The sequence below is a fragment of the Rhinolophus sinicus genome, chromosome 16, assembly GCF_057876585.1.
Source record: "Rhinolophus sinicus isolate RSI-liver-muscle chromosome 16, RSI-T2T, whole genome shotgun sequence".
Classification (NCBI taxonomy): domain Eukaryota; kingdom Metazoa; phylum Chordata; class Mammalia; order Chiroptera; family Rhinolophidae; genus Rhinolophus; species Rhinolophus sinicus.
The window spans coordinates 31,973,952-31,997,689 of record NC_142516.1 but is presented as its reverse complement, the minus strand read 5'-3'; the positions used below and the strand labels follow the sequence as shown (position 1 = coordinate 31,997,689).

At 49.8% G+C, this 23,738-nt stretch overlaps 2 protein-coding genes and 1 pseudogene across 3 annotated transcripts; 1 reads left to right on the top strand and 2 right to left on the bottom strand.

Moving 5' to 3' along the window:
• Positions 1 to 70: 70 nt before the first annotated feature.
• TESK1 (testis associated actin remodelling kinase 1) lies at positions 71 to 5,704 on the top strand. Its single transcript, XM_019729053.3, has 10 exons — positions 71 to 1,619; positions 1,753 to 1,874; positions 2,010 to 2,058; positions 2,553 to 2,699; positions 3,039 to 3,121; positions 3,284 to 3,374; positions 3,624 to 3,707; positions 3,860 to 3,949; positions 4,085 to 4,199; positions 4,534 to 5,704. The coding sequence occupies exons 1-10, from the start codon at positions 1,401 to 1,403 to the stop codon at positions 5,418 to 5,420; spliced, it is 1,887 nt and encodes a 628-aa protein (XP_019584612.2). The 5' UTR covers positions 71 to 1,400; the 3' UTR covers positions 5,421 to 5,704.
• Positions 5,653 to 12,726, bottom strand: CD72 (CD72 molecule). 2 transcript variants are annotated; one of them, XM_019729055.3, is made up of 9 exons: positions 12,579 to 12,726; positions 12,354 to 12,461; positions 11,693 to 11,764; positions 11,043 to 11,132; positions 10,407 to 10,742; positions 7,796 to 7,941; positions 7,061 to 7,179; positions 6,238 to 6,369; positions 5,653 to 5,977 (listed from the first exon to the last, which is right to left on the bottom strand). In XM_019729055.3, the coding sequence occupies exons 1-8, from the start codon at positions 12,658 to 12,660 to the stop codon at positions 6,243 to 6,245; spliced, it is 1,080 nt and encodes a 359-aa protein (XP_019584614.2). In that variant the 5' UTR covers positions 12,661 to 12,726; the 3' UTR covers positions 5,653 to 5,977; positions 6,238 to 6,242. The 2 variants fall into 2 exon arrangements, with proteins under 2 accessions (XP_019584614.2, XP_019584615.2); XM_019729056.3 differs by having other exon boundaries at positions 7,820 to 7,941.
• A 9,489-nt stretch (positions 12,727 to 22,215) lies between these two features.
• Positions 22,216 to 22,534, bottom strand: LOC109446153 (small nuclear ribonucleoprotein E pseudogene; annotated as a pseudogene).
• Between the last annotated feature and the right edge of the window lie 1,204 nt (positions 22,535 to 23,738).

Below are 23,738 nucleotides of genomic sequence, written 5' to 3'. Positions count from 1 at the left end.
AGACGCCAGCGGCAGCTCCTCCGCCTGGCCTGAGGGGGCAGACCGGATTCCTCTTGCGATGGAAGGCAGAACCTGCTGAGGGGTCACACTGATGAGGGCTGGGCCACACTGAGGGGAGGAGTCACGTTGAGAGGCGGAGTCACAATGACTGGCCGAGTCACTGAGAGGTGGGGTCTCTGCGTGGGAGAAATACACGAGAGGGGGGTGTCGCACTGAGGGGTTCTGGTACATACTGATGTTGGCAGTGTCATACTGAGGAAAGGTCCCTCTGAAGGGGAGGGGTCTCACTGAGGAACAGAGGGGTCTTCGAGGGAAAGGGCCCCTTGAGGAGCTGGGTTTGGCCGAGGAGCGGGATCTTGCGGAAGGAGGGGCTGCCCTGTAGTTGGAGGCTTCTCTTTTGAGAGAGAGGGTCATTAGGACCAAGTAGTCCAGGCTGTGTGTCTCTAGGCGGAGGCTCTGCGATTTGAACTTTATTAAACGAGGGAGGTGGGATGGAGTGAGGAGGGGTCGGGACTACAATAGGGATGCGCTGGCCAAGGGCTCAATACAGCCCTGAGGCATCACAGCCGCCCGAAAAGAAAGAAAAGTGTGACGGAGTCCAGAGGTTCAAGGTGTAGAGTGGAGACCTGGGAAGTGGGCAGGCTGAGCCGGGGCAGAGGCCAAGGAAGACAGCAGGTTACTGGGCTGCCTTCGATTGTGACTGGCCTGAGGGGTCTACGTTTCTTCCCTGCTGGTCCGTGTAGCCCAGGAATCTAGCGGCTTCCTGAGCCCGGCCCTCAAATGACAGTGACCTGAGGGTGGGAGGGGAGAAAGGTGTCCCTGGACAGCTAAAAGACACTTGAGCCACACGTACGCACAATCAGCCCTTCTCCCTGCGGTGATTCAGCTCGGGCCTGAACTTATTTGACCCCGACGCCCCGGACCCACTTGCCTAGGGCGTCGCCGCCAGCGGTTGGGGGTGCGTACCTGAGGGGGCGTGGCCGCTGCCTGAGGGCCGGGCTGGAAGGAGTTAAGCGGAGGCCCGGCTCAGCCCCGCCCCCGGCAGGCCGCGGAGCCTGAGCCCCAGCGGCGAAGAGGAGCACCGCTGCCGCCGCCGGCCCGCCCGCCCGCCTCCGCCTGCGGGGAGCCCTCCTGCCAGCCGGCGCCCGGGAGCGCCACCGCCGCCGCCCGGCCCAGGCCCAGGCCCTGCGCGGAGCGGAGCGGAGCGGCGTCCACCCGGGCCCAGCAAGCCGGCGCGGCGGGGGCGGGCCCACAATCTTCAGCGGATCTTCCATTCTCTAAGGCGGGAGCGGGAGCCCCGGCGCCCCGGATCGGGCTGGGCCCGCGCCCATGGCTAGCGCGGCCTGCCCGGGCCCCGGGGACCCTGCCATGTGAGGCAGGCCCGGGCTGGGGGCCCGGCCATGGCCGGGGAACGGCCCCCACTGCGGGGCCCTGGACCCGGGCCGGGAGAGGCGCCGGGGGAGGGGCCCTCGGGGCCGGGGAGCGCGGGTGCAGGCCCGGGCCGGGGCCGCCCCTCCTCCTACCGGGCGCTCCGCAGCGCGGTGTCCAGCCTTGCGCGCGTGGATGATTTCCACTGCGCCGAGAAGATCGGGGCCGGCTTCTTCTCTGAGGTCTACAAGGTAGGACCAGCAGAGAGGGCAGAGGGGCGGGACCGAGCCTTAGACGGGATGCTGGAGGTAGGGGCCCAGTCCCGAGAGACCTGCCCGGAGAGACCTGCCCGACCTACCCGGGATTCGCCTCTGCCGCCCCCAGGTTCGGCACCGACAGTCAGGGCAAGTCATGGTGCTGAAAATGAACAGGCTCCCCAGTAACCGGGGAAACACGCTACGGGAGGTGCAGCTGATGAACCAGCTCCGGCACCCCAACATCCTAAGGTGAGCGGGTCCCAGCCGCTTGCTGGGAAGCTTGCTGTGGGGAGGGGAAAGATCCCGCTGGAAAAGTGGGAACTGCGGGAGATGGGGGGCAGGGCTCTTACAGCCTACCCTCCTATCTTCCCTCCCCTCTTCCAGGTTCATGGGGGTCTGTGTCCACCAGGGGCAGCTGCACGCTCTTACTGAGGTGAGGATGGGTCAGAAAGGGGGGACTCCCACGACCACCAAAAGGAGAGTCAGGGCCAGGTGCTTCTACAGAGGAATAGTGAGAGGCAGCAGGACCTCCTCCCAGGGAGGCTTCCCCGAACTTCCCTTTGGGCAAGCCACAAATAAAAGGCCTCAGCTGTTCTCATCCTCTCTATCCTCTAGAACACTGCTGTCCAATAGAACTTTCTGCAGCCATGAAAATGTCCTATATCTGTGATGTCCAAAACTGTAGCCACATGTGGCTAGGGAGCACTGGAAATGTGACTAGTGTGACTGAGGAACCGAATGTTTAATTTTATTTCAACTTAATACTTTAAATGTAAATCGCTGTACACGTATGGGACAGACCAGCCCCTAGAGCACGGGCTCACCCTTCTGACCTTTGTGATCCTCAGTGTCCCTTGGCTTATAAGTGGGAGAGTATAGACTGAAACCTTGACATTCATTCCCCCTTCTCCTCCCCCTATGTCCCAGTACATGAATGGGGGGACCTTGGAACAGCTCCTCAGCTCCCCCGAACCCCTCTCCTGGCCTGTCAGGCTCCGCCTGGCTCTGGACATTGCCCACGGCCTGCGCTACCTGCATGCCAAAGGTGTATTCCACCGAGACCTCACATCCAAGGTAGGCTGGCCAGTGGGTGGAGGCATGAGCGGGGTTTGAGACTGTTAGGTTGTCACTAGCCCATGGATGTTGGAATGTGAATAACAGGTATGTTAGGGTGTTAGAGTAGCAAGGCGTTGGAGAATGGGGGGGGCTGGGTTGAGGGGGTGTGCTCTGAGGGACTGAGTACCACACTGTGTTTTGGAGTGACAGATGATGCTGCAAGATTGGGGTGCACTGGAGAACTGGGAGGTCAGAGAGCCTTGGGGTTATTCTGGAGTGACAGAGCTTTGGGTATAGACTGGGAGAGGGAAGAGCAGAACGTGATGGGTGTGTGGGGATGCTATATGTGTACATCAGAACTGTCTGATCCGACGGGAAGACCAAGGCTTCACAGCTGTCGTGGGTGACTTCGGGCTGGCTGAAAAGATCCCTGTGTATAGGTGAGGTAAACACCCCTGTCCCCTAAGCCTCTAGAAGACCCCTATCTAAAGGAAGCTCCCGGCGACATTTCCCTTGGTGTGGGGAGGGGCCGACCTTCTCCTCTTCTGTTTGGGGGGATGTCTGAGTGGGGTGTTTCTCACCACTCTGTCCCTGCCCTACAGGGAAGGGGCAAGGAAGGAGCCATTGGCTGTGGTGGGTTCTCCCTACTGGATGGCTCCAGAGGTGTTGCGGGGTGAGCTGTATGATGAGAAGGTAAGACATCAACACTTAAGATCCTCAGGGCCTTCCAGAGACCCTTGAGATGCTCTTCTAAGACCCCATCTCAAGTTCCTCAACCATCCTACCAGATATTTAGGACGCCCCCAAGGCCCCCTTGCCTCTAACAGGCACTCCTCCAACACATGAAGACTGTCAAGGCTCCCCTCTGAATTCTGACATTCTGACAAAATTCTGACGTGAAGACTGTCAATTCCTCCCCCTGACGTTATCTCCTACCCCCAGGCTGATGTCTTTGCCTTTGGGATTGTCCTCTGTGAGCTCATCGCACGGGTGCCTGCAGACCCTGACTACCTACCCCGTACTGAGGTGAATGATGTCTCCAGGTTTGAAAAGGAGGAGCTCCAGGCTGGGCAGCTCATAGTCAAGGAGGGTTCCCTGGAGGTTGAGGTCCCGATTAGGCGGCAGAAGGAGAACCCAAGGAAGGCTGACTTGGAGACCCCTCCTGTCTGTCCCCACAGGACTTTGGCCTGGATGTGCCTGCTTTCCGGACCCTGGTAGGAGATGACTGCCCACTGCCTTTCCTGCTCCTGGCCATCCATTGCTGCAGTGTAAGAGCCTCACCCTCCCGGCCCTCTGCCCCTATCCATCAGCCCACAAGGCTGTCCTGTCCCAGGTGATGGGAGGAAACCTCAGGGACCTGCTTTCACAGCACTGAGTGAACCTGCCCCATGTCTACCCATCAGATGGAACCCAGCGCTCGTGCTCCCTTCACTGAAATCACCCAGCACTTGGAATGGATCTTGGAGCAGCTGCCTGAGCCAGCCCCCCTCACCAGGGCTTCCCTGATACACAATCAGGGTAAGTGACCATGACCTTGACCCAACTGGAGTCCTTTTGCCTCACTCCTCCTTAGAACTCAGGGAATTATCTGGAGGAGACTAAGTGTATTAGTTGAGAAGGCTGAGAGTGGGGATGGGGTGAAACGACATCTCAAAGAAGATAGTTTTCTAATTCTGGAGCCTGAAGGAAGGAAAGAGGTAAAAGGGGACTGGAGGTGACATCTCCCCCTTTCCAAAGGACCCTGTCAGACTCCCTTTTTCTAAGCTCTAGTCCCACCAGCCTCCTGGTGAATAATAGGCAACAAGAAGCTATCGATGCTGAGAACAGTGATCACAGACTTCTCTGTCTACAGGGTCTTTTCCAAGAGGGGGTCCTTCTGCCACACTTCCCAGGCCAGACCCCCGGCTCTCCCGAAGCCGGTCAGACCTCTTCCTGCCCCCATCACCAGAATCACCCCCCAACTGGGGGGACAATCTGACTCGAGTCAACCCCTTCTCACTGCGGGAAGACCTGAGGGGTGGCAAGATCAAGCTCCTGGACACACCCAGCAAGCCAGTCGCCGCCCTGCCCCTTGTACCACCATCACCACTGCCCTGCACCCAGCTGCCCTTGGCGACTACTCCAGAGACCCTGGTCCACCCTGGGACACCTGCTCGTCGCTGCCGCTCACTACCATCATCCCCTGAGCTACCCCGACGTATGGAGACAGCATTGCCAGGTCCTGGCCCTCCCACTGTGGGCGCCTCGGCTGAAGAGAAAATGGAGTGTGAGGGCAGTAGCCCGGAGCCAGAACCCTCAGGACCAGCTCCCCAGCTGCCCTTGGCCATGGCCACAGACAACTTCATCAGCACTTGTTCCTCAGCCTCCCAGCCCTGGTCCCCTAGATCAGGACCTCCCCTTAACAACAACCCCCCAGCTGTGGTGGTAAACTCTCCACAAGGCTGGGCCGGGGAGCCCTGGAACCGGGCCCAGCATAGCCTGCCCCGGGCGGCAGCCCTGGAGAGGACAGAACCCTCGCCGCCCCCTTCAGTTCCCCGGGAGTCCGATGAGGGACTGCCCTGTCCCGGCTGCTGCCTCGGCCCCTTCAGCTTTGGCTTCCTATCCATGTGCCCTCGCCCCACACCAGCTGTTGCCCGCTACCGCAACCTGAACTGTGAGGCGGGCAGTCTCCTCTGCCACCGAGGGCATCATGCCAAGCCACCCACACCCAGCCTGCAGCTGCCTGGGGCACGCTCTTAGCACTGGGGCCTATGGTCTCAGGCCTCCAACTTTGGCCTTCAGGATGCCCTGTGAGGACAGCACACATGCTGGGCAGTGCCACCCCCAGATGGGCTGACCGGCTCTTCCCGTAGGGGAACCTCTGCATGGACTCGACGGACAGAACATTTCCTATCCAACCCCTGGGCTCACTCCCATGGGGATCACTGAACCAGACACAGCATTGCTGACACACGAGACTAACACATGCAAATTATTTAAAAATATTTCAATAAAACTGCCTGGCTGGCTCCGGGCTGCCCCTATCCGCTCAGCCCGTGCGCCCTCCTCCCCACAGCCCCTCATTCTTGAGGAGGCCAAAATCTCTTCTAGAGGTTTCTGCACCCTTTTCCCGGGAACAATCAGTTTCTGGGACAAGATGTCAAGCAGGCAGCAGGCTGCCTGGAAGGGCTGGCCATGGATTGGCCCCTGGCCGAACACAGTCCAGGCAGAGTGAGGAAACGCTGGAGGAGCTGGTCTTCGAACCTGTAGGCTGCAGGTTAGGCATGAGCGGCCCAGGCTCTTGTTGGCATGAGTATCTGGAAGAGTAAAGCATCAGTGAACGCCACAGTGGCCTGTCACTGAGAACCTCGTCAGCCCCCCCCCCCCCAGCTCCCTGGACAGCCATTTCACTGGGCTCCCTTTAGCTCCAGGCCTTCCCTGTGTGGTGCCCACTTATAAGCAGACCAGGGCCCTGAAGGCTGTGGGTATGACTCACTCCCAGGAGAAGTTTTCCCCTGACCTCTGAGTCCCTCTCCCCACCACAATCCCATGCCTGAGTCCCATCCTTCACACTTACCCAGCTCAGTGCAGATGGTCCCCATCTGGATACCTGAACGCTGCCATCTCACAGATGCAGGGAAGAGACTCAGTACACTTCCACAACTGCAGTCTCACCCAGGTGCTTTGTACCTTGGCACATTTTGGGTTTCTAACAGAAGCCCAAAAGAGTGGTGAGATAGAACTGGGATAAGCTCTGGCTCCCTCCCTCCTCTCCCCTTGCCCTGCATAAAACTTAGCCCAAGTCCTAACTCACCCTGCCTGCGTATGGCCACGTTTGGGCATGGTTCAGGGACATGTCTGGACTGCAACCGGAAGGAGCTTTAGGACAAGGGGAGGGGATACTCCCCCAAGGTCTTAAACCAGTTAGGGAACACAGGAGGTGACTACCCTGTTTCAGGGTCCCTGGGGTTGATTCTCTAAGTTACCCCACTGTTCCCTTACTCGTGTCCCTGGGGCAGCTCTAGTGCCCCAAGAGGCTCCGACTGAGAAAGGACCACCTTAGTCTGGGTGGACTTGTCAAGGGACAGACAGGAAGTTAGAATGCCAGCTGTGAAGCCCTAGCTAAATCCTCAGCTTCTCCCTCAGAGAGAAAGATGACATAGGTTCCAACCTAGTAATTAAAAAAAAAAAAAAATGTGCCAGAAAGTGCTAGGTACTGGGGATAGAACAGAGAATAAGAATACCCTAAAGAATTATTAAATAGAGGAAATGAACAAATAGGCAATTACAATATTGATTCACGAGAGTTTTAGGAGTGAGACCTGGCGGGAAATCTCAATACTTTGTCTTTATGAAGGGATTACGAAGTTGAAAATGTCCAAAAGTCCTAACATACTTACCTAGAGGTTTTTATACTTTCAGACAACTGCTGTTCCTTATTAATGCCGTAGGTAGTCCAATATGAATCAGACCAGTCATTTTCTGCCAACATATCACTTAATCTGTTGCTGCTATAACTCTGAGGGGAGATTCAGAGAGACCAGAGGTGTGTGAAGAGTGATGAGAAACGGTCGAATGGGGGAGGGGATCTGGGCTGATGGAAGAAAATGCATACTCTAGGGAGACCTAGGAGCTTTGACAAGAGGACTGTCCCCATCTTTGGTGCATGACATCAGCTCACGGTGACCTATCCCTGCATCCTTCAAGTGCCACACTGCAGGTGCAGGCTCACCCTGCAGTTCACCTCCCAGCTGGGTAAGAACTGCCAGCCTTTGCAGGGGCGTCACTCCGTGGGCTGCTGTAGTCACGAAGAACCAATCCCTGCAATCCAGCCCCCCAGGTATGAGGCCTCTGCCTGAGAGGCCATGACAGTCAAAGAATCTGTTAGGCAGCCCAGGATGCTGACCAGAAAGCTGAGATGAGAAACAGGTAAAAATAAAGATGGTTCATAAGTCAACTCGCGTACCAGCTCTAATCAGTTAATAGGGGCCGCCTGGCGCACTGCTGAGAAGCTGCAAAGAAAAGGAAGGCACGCCATAGCATGCATGCCATGTGTGCGCTGCCATTCCTCACTCCATAACGTATGTCCCTTACCTAACAGTACCCACTACAGTCGGTGAATAGGGTGTGCTTACTGGATAATAAGAATATTCACTGACTGTGGCCAGGTGGGAGGACAGAGATTCACAATACTTTCGGCTCTCCTCCCAAGTTCTTTTAGTAAGTGAGACGTGAAAGCAATTCCTCTCTTTCGTTATCCATCCCACGGGGCAGCAGGTGTCTGAAAAACAGAAAGGATGTGACAGCACAGCCCAGACCCAGAAGGGAGATCTCAACACTCGGGAATAAAGTGACCGCTCAGCAATCTAGTTGCTAACAGTATTCCCCCAGGGCTGATCTCAGCGCCTTCAGTGCCTTCCAATCCTTGAGCTTTGCAATCTTTCTGGAAATGCCATACCTGCCATACTTAGCAAAAGTGTTTAACATTCAACAACTTTATTCCTTAACAATCTGGGAGGGTTGTTTTAACTGGGCTGGTGACACTGTTCCCAATTTCTGATGATTACGGTCCACACACCCCTTTTGGCTAATATCACCTGGGCCCCCATAAGTGTTCAATTGGCTTCTCATTCATCTCATTAGCTCCCCAAAGCATTCCCCACTGCATATTTTACTTTCCCACACTCCAAGATGCTGGCCCCCTCCTTCCCTCTCCATTCTTCCACAAGTAGACAAATTGCCACTTGATGTGAAATCTCTCCATTTCCCCCCTCTCCACTACAAAATGTGTCTCTGTTCCTTTTTCCTGACCAACCATAAGAAATATACATCCCTTTCTTTAACTTCCCACACCTCAATCTGTACTCCTGACCCCAACCCATCTCTCCATTGCTTGTTTCATCAGTCTTACCCCCATCACTCAAAAGTCATTCCTTCTCCACTAGCTCCCTCTCTTTGTAACTACATTTTCTCATTGTGTCCACCCCGCTCCCTCTTGAATTACTGTCCTAAGGCAACTTAAAGGAAAAATAAGTCAGTATGGCCAAATAGAAAAGGGTGAGGGGAAAGTGCCCTGCTTGAAAGGTAGGCAGGGGCCTTGGAAGGCATGTTAAGGATTTTTTGTTTTTATATGATGAGGAAGAGAAAGTCAATGCAGGGTTTTACATAGAGGAATTTTGTTCACTCGCTATTTCGCAAGTGCCTGGGTGCAGTGCTGGACATATAGTATGTATTCCATAACTTTTGATTAATTAACTCACTGGAATGACATGCTCTTCACTAGGACGAAAGATCAGATTTTTGTTTTTAAAAGGTTATCCTGACTGCAGTATGAAGAGTGGAATGGGAGTGCGGGGGGATGTTTAGGGAAAACATCCAGCAAGCTGTTGCAGTTATCGTTACAAGAAACGGGGATGGGCAAACAAGCAAATGGGTATATAGACTTGGTGGTGGAAAATGGAGAGTAGAGCATCTACTGAAAGTGAGAGAGAGGGTAGCAGGGTAAAGAGTTATGCAGAGCAAGGCAACCACTGCAGAGTTGCCAGACAGCACTGAGGCCCCAGCTGAGGTTGAAACCAGCATTTCAGTGGCACCAAGCGGAAAGATTACACAATTGGTCACATCTGGGTGCAGGCATGGACAAGGTGAGCAGGTAAGTTCATCCAGAGTTGAGATACTGCCAGTCAGGTGCACCAGAAGAACAATGGAACAAAGGAGTGAGTGGTTGAAGTGATGGACCGGGAATGCAAGATGGGTAGAGAGAGAAGTGAGGACAGGTGATAGCTGATGGGAAGGAGGAAACGGGAGTCAGCGGCTTGGAGGCCTCAATGAGGTTGGAGAAGAAGCGTGGGGAAAGTCTGAAGAGGGGGCACTGGTGGTCACGGTGGGGTCTGAAACCATCCTTTCAGCAGAAGAGCAATTTGGGATGCTGAGGTCTAGGGTGCAGCTGTGGGAGTGGGTGGCAGCACTGGCATGAAACTGAGGGTCAGAGAATAAGAAGGTTAGAAAAAAAAGAGGACGGGTATATACGATGCCGCTCTTAAACCTTCAAGGAGAATCCAGATGCCCTCTGAGCTAGACTAAGCCTAACCTTGGCCACACATAACCAGTTCATGAACATTCCAGTCCCCTGGGACCTGGCACCCCTGCCGCACAGCCCCTCCCCTGTTATGTGGCCCCCTCCCTCATCCCCACATACTGGCTGGATGAACACTCCATGCCGGTTCCCTACCCCACATTGCCCCCACCCACCTCACTGTGTCACCATGCTTGAGAGCTTCAGCTGCTTTGCTCCACCACCAGACTACACCTTGTCAGTCAGTAATTTTTAACCTTTTGGGGAATCTCAGATGTAGTAAAAACTAATTAAAGCTATAGACCCTCTCTTTAGAAAAATGTGCAAACAACCCATTTCACATCCCACTTCAGGGGGTTCCCGGATCCTTGACATGGATGTCCAGCCAGATGAGACCTGAGTTGGCTGCTTTGGACAATGCGACTTGCATTGCTGGCTGCTACCTGCCTCTCTCCCACAGGATCTGCCTTAGAGCTGGGTGAGTCCCCTAAATCCAGTACGTAGCTCGGTCCTTCTCCCTGTTGGCGAAGGCTGCACAGCTTATGTGCACTACCCCTTTCCTGAACAACTCAATGGCCCCCGCTAGACAGGGCCCTGCACCCTGCCACGGGTGTCTCCTCGCTCTTCATCCCTCACAGCAGACCCTCCCATCTCTCTCCCAGAGCAGATACCTGGTGAGGGGCATGTGAAGAAGGGCTTCAGCCTGTCCGGCATGCGGTTCAGCCTCTCCTCCAAGGTCTTCCTCTGTCCTTCCTCGCTTCGCAAGGTCTCCTGGGTCTTGTCCCTCTCAGACTCGCAGGCCTGTAACTTCTCTTTGACAGCCTGGCACTCCCTCCGTTCCACCTGTAGTGCCTCCTGACTCTGGGCCAGCTCCCTCCTGGTCGCCTGCAGATCCTGTTCCCTCTGCCCCATCTGGGTGATCCTTTGGTGGAGCTGCTGCCTCATGCTGCTGTTAGTAGCTTCCAGAACGCTGTTCGTGTGCTGGAGCTGCTGGGACACCTGCAGATCTGTTTGGCCATAAAGAGAGATTTGGAGGGCATCATCTTCAGCTGTGCCCTGGTGCCCCGAGACATCAGTGTCAGCCGTTTTTGCTTCTTGCAACGTTTTGCACGGCAGGCTGAAATAGAAGATGGGCCTAAAGCGTAAGGAGGTACTGAATTAGGTGAGGACGATGAAGACACAATGCTCTAAAACAAACCTGGCTGGTGACTCCAGCCCCTGCGGAGGAAGCGCAGCTATTGGGGAGAGTAGGGGAGAGAGTTGTTTGGGGTAAGTGGGAAATGGGGGGGCCGGGCAGCCATACTCACAGCGCACTCCCAGGGAAATGGCAGCCATCCCTAACAGCAGGCAGGTGAGCAGCAGGCCCAGAAGGAGGTATTTGGAGCAGGCTGAACCGCCTTAGGGAGACAATGGGATGGGGGGCAGTGAGCCCCAGGAAAGAGTTTATAGACTGCGGGGTGGGTGGGGAGATTCACGGGAAAGAGCCTCCCTCAGAGGGCGTGGTGCAGGCCTGGTTTTTGCGGGGCAGTGCGTTTCCACAGGTAGCGGAGGGAAGGCGTTCCAGAATAAGGCCTGGGGCCTGTGACTGCACGGAGGCGTGAACGCACTACCGGGTAGGAGGAGGCACTAAATCTCAGACCGAGACAGCGGCAGAGGGTATACGAATGGGGAGAAGAGGGGAGGATCTGGGTCGACACGTCAGAAAGATGGGGGTGAAAGGGGCAGGGGAGGGGGTCGTGGAGCTGCCCAGGCGGGCCGGGGGACTGCGCCCGGGCTCACCCCGAGAACAGACCTGCACACAGCAGGGCCCAGCACCACCCGCGCGCGACCCCGCACCAGCACAGCACTTGGCGCCCACCCGCGCCGGTCCTTGCCGGGTTGGCAAGGGGAGTGAGGCCGCGGTCGCGCGCGAGCCCCGCCGCCGGCGGCGCGCGCGGCCGGGAGGGCGCGTACTCACACTCCAGAAGCCTCCTGGCAGCCGGTGACGTCACGGAGCTCCAGGACGTTGTTGGCAGCTCCGACTGGACTCCTGCGCAAGGCGAGCGAAGTCCAATTAGAAGATGGGAAGCCCCGGGAAATGCCCCTTCTCCCACCCCTCACACCCCCTCCACCGCGATGAGACCCCAGTGCCCCCCGTTGCCTTCTGCAACTGCTCCGGGTCGCCCTTTGCACCTCTGGAGTTCCCCAGCTCTCCCGGGACTCTCTCGTGTCCCTCCGGGACCTTATACCTACCTATCTGTTCCCCAGGGACCCACTCCTCGCCCTTTCGGGTCTCCCTTTATCTTTTCCGCAGGGTCCCTCTCTGCCTGTCCCAAACCCACTCTTGGGAGCTCTGTCATCCCTCTTCCCTACCCTGTCTTACCCCTCCTGTGACTTCCTAGTTCCCATTCGAACTCATCTCCCCACGGGACTGCCCTGATCTCTCCCCATGCCCGCTGGGATCTCCGCCTTGACCCTGGGAGCCTTGTTCTTCCCCTGGCCACCATTTTTCCAGTGCTCATTCTTCCCTTTCCTAAGAACCCCCTCCATTTCCCAGGGGTATTGTCCTAAGAATACTGTGGACTCCCCGGCTCATGATACACCCCCTACACAAACACACATCCGTGGGCTCTTCATACCGGTTTTGTCCCCTAGTCCAGAGGAAGCCAAGCTCAAGGGTCCCCCAGAGACTGAGGGCACTTGTACATTCTCATAGGTGAGGTCCCCGTCCTCATCAGCCTCTGGGTCTGGAGAAGAGAGAAAAGGGACCAAGATGGGGGTCAGGAATGAGAGTCTGTGGAGTGGGGTGGGGTCATGAAGGGGATGGGGATGCAGAATCAAGGAGATACTCAGCCACCCCTTACCCTGTCCTAACTGGTTGGAGATGCTCTTCTTCAGGGGAGCCTTCACAAACCGCAGGTCTGCATAGGTGACAGCCTCAGCCATGGTCCTTGGGCACCTCTGCCCCACCCGTGGCCCCCTCTTCCACTGGCACCAAGCTTCCCTTGCCACTTTCCCCACTGTCCTTGCACACTCTTAGGCTGTGTTTCCTCTGTGAATATACAGCTTAGTGCTTTGCCCTGTGACTTCCAGTCACAAAAGAGGAAGGTGTGAGCAAATCTCAGACAGATGGGTTCAGTGAAGTGGATCATATCCCTGAGCACTAGCCAGAGCGGCAGGGGAGGGGAAACTGAGGTCCAGAGCATGGGGCTCAGGGCCGGCAGGGGGGCGGGTCACAGGACTGCTACTCAGGCCTGTCCCTGTGTCCTGCCTGTGCTCCACCTTCATGTACCCCAGACCCACTGTGGCAGTGTTGCCTCCAAATGCCCATCCTCCTGATCTTCTGCCCTGATTGGTCCCATGGCTCCTCTCCTGGCTACCTTGTCCACAGGCTTTCTCTGTGTAGTCAGAGCTCTTTTGTACCTAGCTGACCCCAGAGGATCCCCCCAATCATTGCTCTAGGGTGGGGCTTCACCCTCCCCATCAGATTGGGGGGTTCTAGTATGGAGCCCTAGCTCCTCATCATCCTGGGGTTCCCAGCAGGTATGGGTTCCCAGAAAAGGGTCCCTGATTTTGTGGGCTCATCTCCCCATCAGTTTGGGGGCTTTTAGGGTGAAGCCAGCTCCCCTCCTGCTGGAGTCTCACAGAGCTACTGAGGATCCCACACACAGGGAGGGTCTCACACCGAAGCTCTTCCTGGGAATCGCAGCCTTTGGAGGGTGCAGAGGATCTGGGACCACACTGCTTCTTCTCTGTAAACGCCCCCCCCACCCCCCGACTTCTATTCACAGCCTTTCCCTGGCCTCTTCCACCTCTGTTGCCCTACCCAGCGCACCTGTGGCCAGTCAGCCCCTTCCTGGTCCCATCCTGCCCCATGCTGGACTCATGGCATCAGCTGTGTCCCAACCTCTGAGCTGGATCCAGTTAGCTGAGTCCAGGAGGCAGAGGCTCTGGGATAGGCCTGGGCTGGGGGTGAGGATGAGGGCAGCCCCAGCTTGTGCATCTCTGGAAAAGCCTGCAGCACTAACTGCTCATGAACCCTTTGGGGGGGGGGGGTCAGGGAGCAGGCAAGCAGAGGAGTTGCATAGGAAGGAAGAAGTGCTATAGCTTCTTGGATGAGGGGAGGTAAAGAAACGAAGCTGGGCTGGGTGCTATGAGGACACACTCTGGATTAGCTGAGGTTTTGATATTTTCTTGGTTTGGTTTTCGTTTCTTTCTTACTTTCCAGTAAAGTACTTCCTTAAAAAAAAACCCAACATTGACCCGTTACACCAGCCCTGAGGAAAGGGGAACTTATGGGGGAAGACCAGGGATTGAGAGGCCCTCATCGCTGATGAAAGCCTGGATGTTGGAAGAGAGGGAGACCGGGGGAGGCAGGAGGGGCCTGCTGAGCAGTGGTTCAGAGGTGTTCCCTGATGTTCTTTTACCAGGATGTGACCCGAAAAGGGCCTACTTCTGGGGGTGGGAAGAAGCTGGGTCAAGACAAGGTATGGAGGTAGGAAAAACCCACCCCCAATAGGTGACATCCACCCCCTCAAAATCATCCCCTGCAGCTGCGGGGAGGGAAAGGAAGGGGAAGAGGTCCTCACCACATGCTAACAGCTTGTAATATTTGGTTAGTGGTGTGTGGAGGAGTACTGTGATAGGCCCACGGGTCTGTGGGGAGCGCTCCCCAACAGTGTCACCCAGCCTGCCCCAGAAAAAGTGCATTTGTAATCTGAGGACTTGTCTCAGGGAGAGGCAGGGGTGTGCATGTGTGTGCATCCCCAGGTCTTTGCAGTCTCTTGGGGGTGTCTGTGGGACATGAGCGTGTATGTCAAAGCGTGCTCCAGGGGAGTAAGCACAAAGGGTTCAGTGGGCTGAAGCGTGCCTGTGATGGTTATTTTTTTCCACAGCAGGAATGACAGGCGATTTTCAGAAAAGTCTTGAAAAGTCATGGGGACAGATTCTACAACTATTTCCTTTGTGAGGCTCAGTGTTTCCTAAGGTGTCCCTGCAGCTGTTAACCGTCCTTGCTTGATTAAAGTTTCCAACAACCCAGTCCCCTCCCCCAGGCACCTGGTCAGGGCCTCCCCCAGATAACAGGCAGTGCTGTGTGTTGGTGACTTCCTGGGGACCTCTGGCCTGTGAAAGTGAGTGGGAGTGTGCAGCGCAGCTGTGGCAGGGGTGAGTGGGGGCAGTCAGGGTACTTGTGTCTGTGGTATAGAGAGCGGAGTATGTGTAAATCAGTTGCAGGAAGACTCGCAGGAATGCTATAAACGGTAGATAATGTCCCAGTTTTCAGAACAAAACCCAAGTGAACATGGTTTGGATGCCAGGTAAAATGCCAAAACCCAGTTTCTAGTATGTGTTCAACAAAGAATCAGTGGGCGTGCTGCCTAACTTGACTCTTGGAGAGGCTTCAGAGGAAGGGAACTGGAATGAACCAAACTGCGCACCCACCGTGGCCTGTCTTAGGCAGGCTTGGCCCGTATTCCTCTCCTCTTCCGCTCTTGTGGCAGACTGGAAATGCGGACTATCGTGAGGTTACACCTCTCCTATGGCAGTCCGCATTTCCTTCCATCCTAGACTGTCTCGTGGCCTTCCTTTACTAATAGGGATGAGAGCAGGGTCCTTCTTCCCCATGTGTGTCACATGGAATCTGCAATATTGACACTCATATTATCTTTCAAAACTGAACATCAGGAAGGATGCTTGTAACTGCGAACTCTTACCTGCCCAAATGTCAGGAACACCTGCAGCCTTTAAGAGCTGAGGGGCCAAAGCTGTGCAGCTTTTCCAGGACCGTAATATCACCTGTGGTCCCAGAGGACAAATACCAAAGCCCAGTGCTTGTCTTCTCCTGACCTCTGCTGTTTATTGCAGGGAATAGATTGGGAAGGTGACAAGAGGAGGGAGCCCAACTATGAGGACATCCAAAAAAGAATTGGCTGTGTGGAAAGGGGCTCACCTGGATAAACTGTGGTGAAGTCCAGCCAACATCAGGAAGTCAAGGAAGTCTCCTGAGACCCTGAAAGTCAGGTTATATCTGGCTTCATTACGGTAACCCACTGGCTCCAGGGGGCCCAAATCTATGGATAGGGCATGGTAGGCAGAATAATGGCCTCCCCAGAATGTTCACACTCTAATCCCCAGAACCTGTGAATATGTTACTTTACCTGACAAAAATGTAAATGTGATTAAATGAAGGACCTTTAGATGGGGAGATCATCCTGTTTTACCCTGGTAGGCCCAATCTAATCACACAAGTCCTTGAAAGGAGAAGCTTTCAGGATCATGGAAAGAGACTCAACCATGGGGGCCGAGGGCAGAGAGATGCAACATGAGAAGGACTCCACCCCAGTTGCTGGCTTTGATGGTGGAGGAAGAAACCATGAGCCAAGGAATGCAGGTAGCTTCTTAAAGCTAGAAAAGGCTTCTAGAGGCCACCTGATATAAATGGATTCTCCCTGAGAGCCTCCAGAAAGGAACAAGCACTGCTGACACCTTGATGTTAGTCCAGCGAGACCTATGTCGGACTTCTGACCCACAGAACTGGAAGATGAGAAATTTGTACTTTTTAAGCCACTGAATTTCTAGTCATGTGTTACAGCAGCAATAGGTGAGTTTCTCGAACTGTGGAAGAAGCATGATGTAAGGGAAAGAACATGATATTACGAATAAAGAAGCCAGCCCTGCCACAGAATGTAATTGTGGAAAAGTCACAATTTCCTATTTAAAATATAGGATGGTTTAGAAAATGTCTGACATCAATCAAGGATGTGATTGCTGGAGATATAGTAGGGATTTTAGCAAAAGCATCTTGCAGTCTGTTCATAGCTTCAGAGTCAGGAGGGAGAACTGTGAGCCGTCTTACAGCACTAAAGCCGTCTTGCAGCTTTGATCACTGAAGCCAAAGAGTAGGTCTCCAGTGACTTGCCCCAGGCCCCTCCTTGATCCTGTCTTGGATGGTGACACAGAAAGCACATTCATAGATGCTGATGGCACAGAGCTATAAGGAAAAGCAAATATACCAAAAGGGAAATTCTGGAGTCAAACAATGAGGAAGGGCAAAATGACGGCTCCAAACCACAGAATGAAATGTAATAAAGATACATAATAACAGCTAGCATTTATTGAAAAATTAAATTTTGAGTTCAAACACGCAAATTACAGAAGCATGTGATGGAGTCTAGCTTAACAATAGTTTATGTACAAAAGTTTGAGGGGAGGGGCAGTTATCAGGCATTTTGGAGCTTGAAGGGATCTTAGCGAGCCCAAGCCACTTATTGTACAAATTAGGAAATGATTCAGTAGGCTGTAAGCTACTAATTGTGAACAAACCACTTAATTCACAAGGAGGGCTTGTGAAAAATCTATCCCTTAGGACTACAGCTCCTTTACCAAATGTCAACACTGGGCCAGCCACAAAGACGGTCGCGTTTGAGGGGAGCGAACCCCTGCTGATGAGGCAGCCCTACACGCCAAAAATTGTGCTATGTGACCACCAACTCCTCTGACCTTAGCTGACTTGGCATCTGACTCAAGACTGTGTCCTATGGGGTGGCCTGGCCTGGAAATCAGGGATTATCTGTTTTTCATTCTCAGGAATTTAAATGGGAAAATATGGAGACGACCACTCCGTTAGCAGTGGGAGCTGAGGTAAAAGGTTGCAAAGAGTCTACATCGGTCCACATGGTGGAGTCCTCCATCCTTAGCAATTGTGCCTGGCTGCTCCTACCTCACACACGTGGAGTGGAGTGATTATCCCAGCAGGGGTCATCAAACCTGATTTTCATGAGGAGATACATTGCTGCTACATAATAGGAGCAGGTGGAAGGTATCTACGTCCCCAGGGGATTCATGGTGCCTCTTGGTGCTCTGTGCCCAGTGATAAACTATCCACGAATGGGCAACTGCAGCCACCACAACCGGAAAAGGGTTCAGTAATCGGGGCTCAGGCTCCTTGGAAATGAAGATCTGTCTGTGTTACCCACCAAGCAAGCCATCCAGACCAGCATCTAGTGCTGCTTGAGAGGAAGGGGATGGTAGAGGAGGAAATGCAGTATCTCAGTTCCAGCCTTAGAACCAACCACAGCAGTGGGGATTGTAGCTTGTCCCACTAACCCTCCTGGTCTACTTTTTTATTCCTCTTCCTCTTTCTTGTTTTAAGAAGCAGTGACAGGCTGAACTTAATGAGGGACATGAGTGGATCTGAGCAACGCACGAGCAGACAGTGCCTCAGCCATCCCTGTCCTCTCAGGCCTTACCAGTTGGTGCACATCAGCCTGGCTTCCAACTGCCAGTATTTTTGCCTGCAGCTTTTCTTTGGCAAGTGGCTCTGCCCCAACATATGGCCGCTAAAAGTGGCCTCCCCGCAGAGCAGCTCAACCAGTGACTGGTGGGAACTGGTATACACACACAAGCAACCTCGGCCCTGGGGGTGGGTAACTCTGAGGGCACATGCTACACTAGCTTTCAGAATTTTCCAATGGTTTTGAGCCCGTTTGCCACCATGGATGTAAAGTGGTACCTCGCTATTACTTTAAATTGCCTGTCCCTGAGTCCTAGTGAATTTGAACATATTTTCATGATTGTTAGCTAGTTGGATTTGCTCTTCTATTAATGTTAAATCCTTTGTACCTATTTTTCTCCCCCAGCCAGAATTGTATTTTGAAACATTTCAAGCCTAAAGGAAAGTTGAAAGAATAATACAATGAATACTTATATGTCTGTCATCTAGTATGTCAGTCAAGGCTCAAACTGTTCTCAAACCACATAAAAGAAACGACAATTATGTGACATGATAGAGGTGTTAGCTAACTATGGAGGTCATCATATTGCAATATATAAATGTATCAAATGAGCACATTTAACAACTTAAATTTACGTTATATATCAATTATATCTCAATAATAAAAGGTTCAATCAGAGAAGCAGACCTTCAGGATATGCATAGACATATACATACACAGGCACATATAGATTTTTTTCAACTAAAAGATTTGCTACAGGGAATTGCCCTTACACAATTATGCAATTGTAAGAGCGGATTGAACAACCTGTGAAAGGCCATTCTTTGCTTCTGCTGCTGGAGCTTGGAATCGGCAGGGCAGGCTGTTGGGAAGGGAAGGCGGATGGAAAAGTGGGGGAGCAGGGATAAAGCCAGAACCCCTCAGGACAGACTGGAAGCTGACTCAATCTCTTGCTGCCTCCAACTTGGATGGTGTGAATGTCTTACAAGAGAAGCTGTGCGTTCACCCTCCAGGCTCCACTGCTCCACTGGAATGCAAGTTTCATTAGTGCATGGTCCTCGCTCAGAGTAGGCACTCGGTAATGACAGCCCATTGTTCCAGGGCCATTGATTATGTCATCCTTCCTTTTCCCAATGAATTGAATTGCCATGTGCTCATACACACAAACACCCAATTTTGGATTCCTGTTTAATTCCACTGATCAACTTTTTCCTCTTTACTTATTGATTTGATTAATTGGCCTTACAGATGTTCTGATATTTTATAAAGCAAATTTCTCTCTTTAAAAAATATTTTTCCTTAACTGTTCTTTGAGATACAAATTGGAATTATCTAACTGTGTATGTACTTTAATTTGGGTAGAATTGACATTTTTGATGATATTTTATCTTCCCACCAAGAAAATGGTTGATTTTCTGTTTGTCCCAATCTTGTTTTATGTCTTTTAATGATATTGTATAACTTTCTTCATATGAGTGCTGTTTCTTCATTAAATTTACATACTATACAACTTATGGTTATAAAATGTCATAGGGATGTAATATACAGCATGGCAGCTATAGTTAGTAATACTGTGTACTATATTTGAAAGTTGTTAAGAGAACAGAACTTAAAAGTTCTCACCACTAGAAAAAAAATGTGTAACTATGTGTGGTGATGGATGTTAACTAGACTTATTATGGTGATCATTTTGCAATATATATAAACATCAAATCATTATGTTGTACATCTGAAACTAATGTTATATGTCAATTGTATCTCAATTTTTAAAAATATACATACTGTAACTTAGTGATTACAAGGGTAGTCTCAGTTCCCAACGCCCAGGATTCAAAACCCAACTCTAGCACGTTACCACCTAGTGATCTGACGTAAATCACTTAATCTCTCTGTTCCTCAGTGTTCTAGTCTGTAAAATAAGAGTAATAATAGTAGTCTAGCTTAAGAGAGTGTTGTAAGAATTAATTGAATTAATAGAAAGTGCTTACAAAAGTGCATGGTATTATGGTGACTGTAATTGTTATTATCCTAAGACCTTTATAACTTTGGAACTATAAATTGAATATTTCTCTGATTTTCAATTTTTTTGCATATTACTAAAGTAGGAAAAAAGCAGTTTATTTTCGTTATATTTGTCTTGTATCCAGTCAACTTTCCAAAAATTGTTCTGTCTTTTTACTAGAGTCTTTTACATTTCTTGATAATACAATCATATCAGCAAAAAAAATTAGCATTATAATTTTTCGGGTGACCATAGCAATTTATTTTGTCTTACTGCATTTGGTAAAACTTCCAAGATATGTCAATAATCAGGATAACACTGGCCTCTCTGTCTAAATTTTCATTTTAATTGAAGTGATTTTAGTGTTTCATCACTGAGAAGAATAGTATTAGGTTTTAGTAAAAAAGTCCTCATTACATTTAAGTGGTTTTCCTCTTTTTATTTTTTACTTAGGTTTATTAGGAATGGTATTAAGTTATACTGGCTCTGTATATTAAGCATGGGAGGTTTCCTTCTTTTCCTATAGTCCTGACTAGTTTAAATGGCATAAAAATAATAATAATAATAATAACAATAATAATAGTTTTTAAGGTTAGCTAAAATTCAGCTGTGGTGCCATTTGAATGCAGTCTTTTCCAAAAGTAGATCTTTAATCGCTTTTCTAAGATAAGTTGAGATATTCAATCTTTCCTCTTTCTCTTGGGTCAATTTTGGTAATTTACATTTTTCCTGAAATGTATCCATTTCCTGTAAATTTTGAAATTAGTTGATGAGAAATTTTAAGTTATACTTTTTAAAATAATTATTTAATTCTTTCTTCTATCTATAACGATGTTTTCTTTCTCATAATTAATCTTGTCATTTTTACTCTTTTCCCCCCTATTTGGGTTTGAAAGAAGTTTGTTTTTTTAGCCCTTTTAAGTACATTTTTTATTTGTTTTTTAATATTTTCGTTTGTGTTCCATTTCATTCATGTCTATTTTTGTTATATCCCGATTACTTTGGTTTTCTTTTCTTGTTCTTTTTATAATGTATTGAAATAAGTACTGCATTTATTTTTCCTTTTTTTTTTAAAAGCTTGCTATCTTTATAGTATTTCAGGGATATATGATACAGGGTAATTGAGAGGGTTCCTCGTATTACACTACTTTTTCATTCAGCGTTTAAATTTTGTGAACACAGTAATTTTGTTCTTTTTTGAAAAAAAAACAACTTTATTGTATTATAATTTACATGCAATAAATTTTTTCAATGTTAAGTGTACAATCCTATGAGTTTTCACACCACTTTCAGCCTGTATCTTATTGCCCTTGTTGGATATCAGCATCATCATTGCTTTCTGCGTATCTGCCTGGTATCCCTTTCCCACATCTTTATTTTGAATTGTTGATTATCATTTTGCTCTATGTGTATTTCTTTTAAGTAATATGGACCAGAATTTGATTTATAACAAAATCTGACAGTCTTTTAACCCAGTCCACTCATATTCACTGTAATGAGTGATGTACTTGATTTATTATTTCCATCTTACTTGTTTTTAAATTTTTAAACATTGTTGTGAACTTTTATTTTGCTTTGCTGGGTTGAATGAATGACTATTCATCCCATTTTTCCCCTTGTTAATTTGGAGTTTTATTGTAGTCATTTAATTTGGAGTCATTCTATTAATATTATCATCCCTTGCCCTGTTGTCTTAAATAGACACACATGACCCTTCTGGTGGGTGAAAACAGAACTATTTACATCATACTATACTTATCTTCTACTTCCTCCCCACCTCAATAAGATGTGGTCTTTAGAATACTTTCACTACCCTTCCCTCCTCCTCTTTCATCCTCCCTTACTTGGATCCTGTAACACTTACCTTCCCCTTATACCCACTACCTGATTCCAGAGTTTTATTGAGATAATTAAATCCTAATTAGAATTTCCTTTACAGTGTGTTCCACCTGTTCCAAGAGTTCTTATTTAGCATTTAATTGCATGTTATAAATATATAGAGAGATATATAGATCATGGTTTTTTTGTTCCCCATTGCTTTCTTTCCTTTTCATCTTCCCCTATCTTGAAATCTCTGTTCTGATTCATTTGTTATTCCATTAGAGTCTTCAAAGTATTTCTCAGATGCTATACTTGGTGATTTTTGCAAATCTTTAATATCTTTCTTTCCTCCTTGGCTGGATCTGGGTTGCAGGCCTTTTCTTTCATTAACTCACATTTAATTTTGCTATCTTGTATTTATTTATTTATTTATTTATTTATTGCCTTCTCAACAATTTCTCACTTCATTAGTCATTTCTAGTTGGAGACACTCTGAAATAGAGTAATATTATCTCCTTTTAGCATGATCCGACCCAGCTGTTTTCTTGACTTTGTTTTAGAATGAATCTCTTCTGCATCATCTAACACAAGGTTCATATACCCATTAAAACCAATGATACAGCCCTCTATCCACATATTCACTTGTTCATATAGCCACACGTGAATCTGAGATCTATTCTGCAAGTATCTGAAGATGAGGTTGATGGGCTGTACCATCACCTTCTGCACTTTTTGGCCCTGGCCATGGTACGCCATGGTGGAAGCTGACCTAATTTTGCAATCTTTTAACTTCCAGGGTAGCAGATAATAATAAAGAATTTCTGTCTGAAAATGTGCTAAGATTTCCCATATCCTTAGAGCCTAAGAATTTTAACCTGTATATGGCTAAGTATGTACGTTTTCCTGTCAATCCAGTCTAGAACTTGTCTTTCTTCAGCCCAGGGAAATTTCATTTATTATTTAATTATGACCTCTCCTCTCCTGTTCCTTTTTCTCCAGGAACTCATAGAATTTTCAGTGACATCTCCTGGGTCTGTTGCAATTTCCGATCTTTAACCACATGATTTGCATCTCCATATTTTTGTTACATTTTGAGATACTTCATCTATTTAATTTTCTAGACCTGTTTTTGAATTTTAGCAGTGGCCATCCTCTCCTTTGATTTTTCTATGGAAATTTTTAGTTCTGATGTTACATTTTCTTGCTCAGGGAAATTTTTGGTATTTGAATTTGACACATATCTCCTCCAGGCTCTCATTTTTCTCAGTCAGAGATTCGCCTGTTTCCTCCAGCAGCTCTCTCTGCCCTCTAGTTTGTCTGAGTTCTCCCTGCCTCAAAGACTGAGAAATTCGACCCACCATTAGTTTTTTGGAGAGTATAGGAGACTCAGCAAAGCCGTTGATTGTTCCTGGGAAGCAGGCTATTTCTCGGACTTGCTGCCTTCCTGAAGGTCCTTGCTCTTGGCTCTGAGAGTCTTCTCCAGAAACTTGTCTGCAGAGAATTCTCTGCCAGGAGCTCAGTAGAGCGCATTTAAAGTTCCTCACCTACAGCTAAGAGTTGTCAAAGTGGATAGGAAGGGAGGTCTTCATAGGGTTGCCATATGCCCAGAATCTAAGTATTATTAACAGATAACAGTGATAATCACCAAAAGACTTTAAAACAGAAGCCATTAATAGTAGTAGGTCAGAACTCATAGTTACAAGAGAGAGAACATCTAACTTACACTGACTTACGTTTTAGCATACATAACCAAAAAATTCAGGAAGCAGATCTAGCTCTGGGCATGGCTGGATCCAAGGTTTCAAATGAAGTCATTAAGACTTGGTCTCTCTCCATGTCCCAGCTCTGTTTCTCTCCTTGCAGCCAAAACCCACTTGAAAATTTAGACTCATTTTGACAGAGTGCAGAGCAAGGCCAAAGATGGAGGGGCCTTAACTGGATGGCTTGAAGGCCCCACCCCACCTATA

What these genes read in the sequence shown, in the direction of transcription:
- TESK1 (XM_019729053.3), top strand. Translation starts at nt 1,401, where the DNA reads ATGGCCGGGGAACGGCCCCCACTGCGGGGCCCTGGACCCGGGCCGGGA. An exon ending in GTGAGCTGTATGATGAGAAG is followed by an intron (nt 3,375 to 3,623) that starts GTAAGACATCAA and finishes TCCTACCCCCAG; the next exon opens with GCTGATGTCTTTGCCTTTGG. An exon ending in TTCCCTGATACACAATCAGG is followed by an intron (nt 4,200 to 4,533) that starts GTAAGTGACCAT and finishes CTCTGTCTACAG; the next exon opens with GGTCTTTTCCAAGAGGGGGT.
- CD72 (XM_019729055.3), bottom strand. Translation starts at nt 12,660, where the DNA reads ATGGCTGAGGCTGTCACCTATGCAGACCTGCGGTTTGTGAAGGCTCCC. An exon ending in CATTTCCCTGGGAGTGCGCT is followed by an intron (nt 10,743 to 11,042) that starts GTGAGTATGGCT and finishes ATGGCCAAACAG; the next exon opens with ATCTGCAGGTGTCCCAGCAG. An exon ending in CTTCACATGCCCCTCACCAG is followed by an intron (nt 7,942 to 10,406) that starts GTATCTGCTCTG and finishes TCTGTTTTTCAG; the next exon opens with ACACCTGCTGCCCCGTGGGA.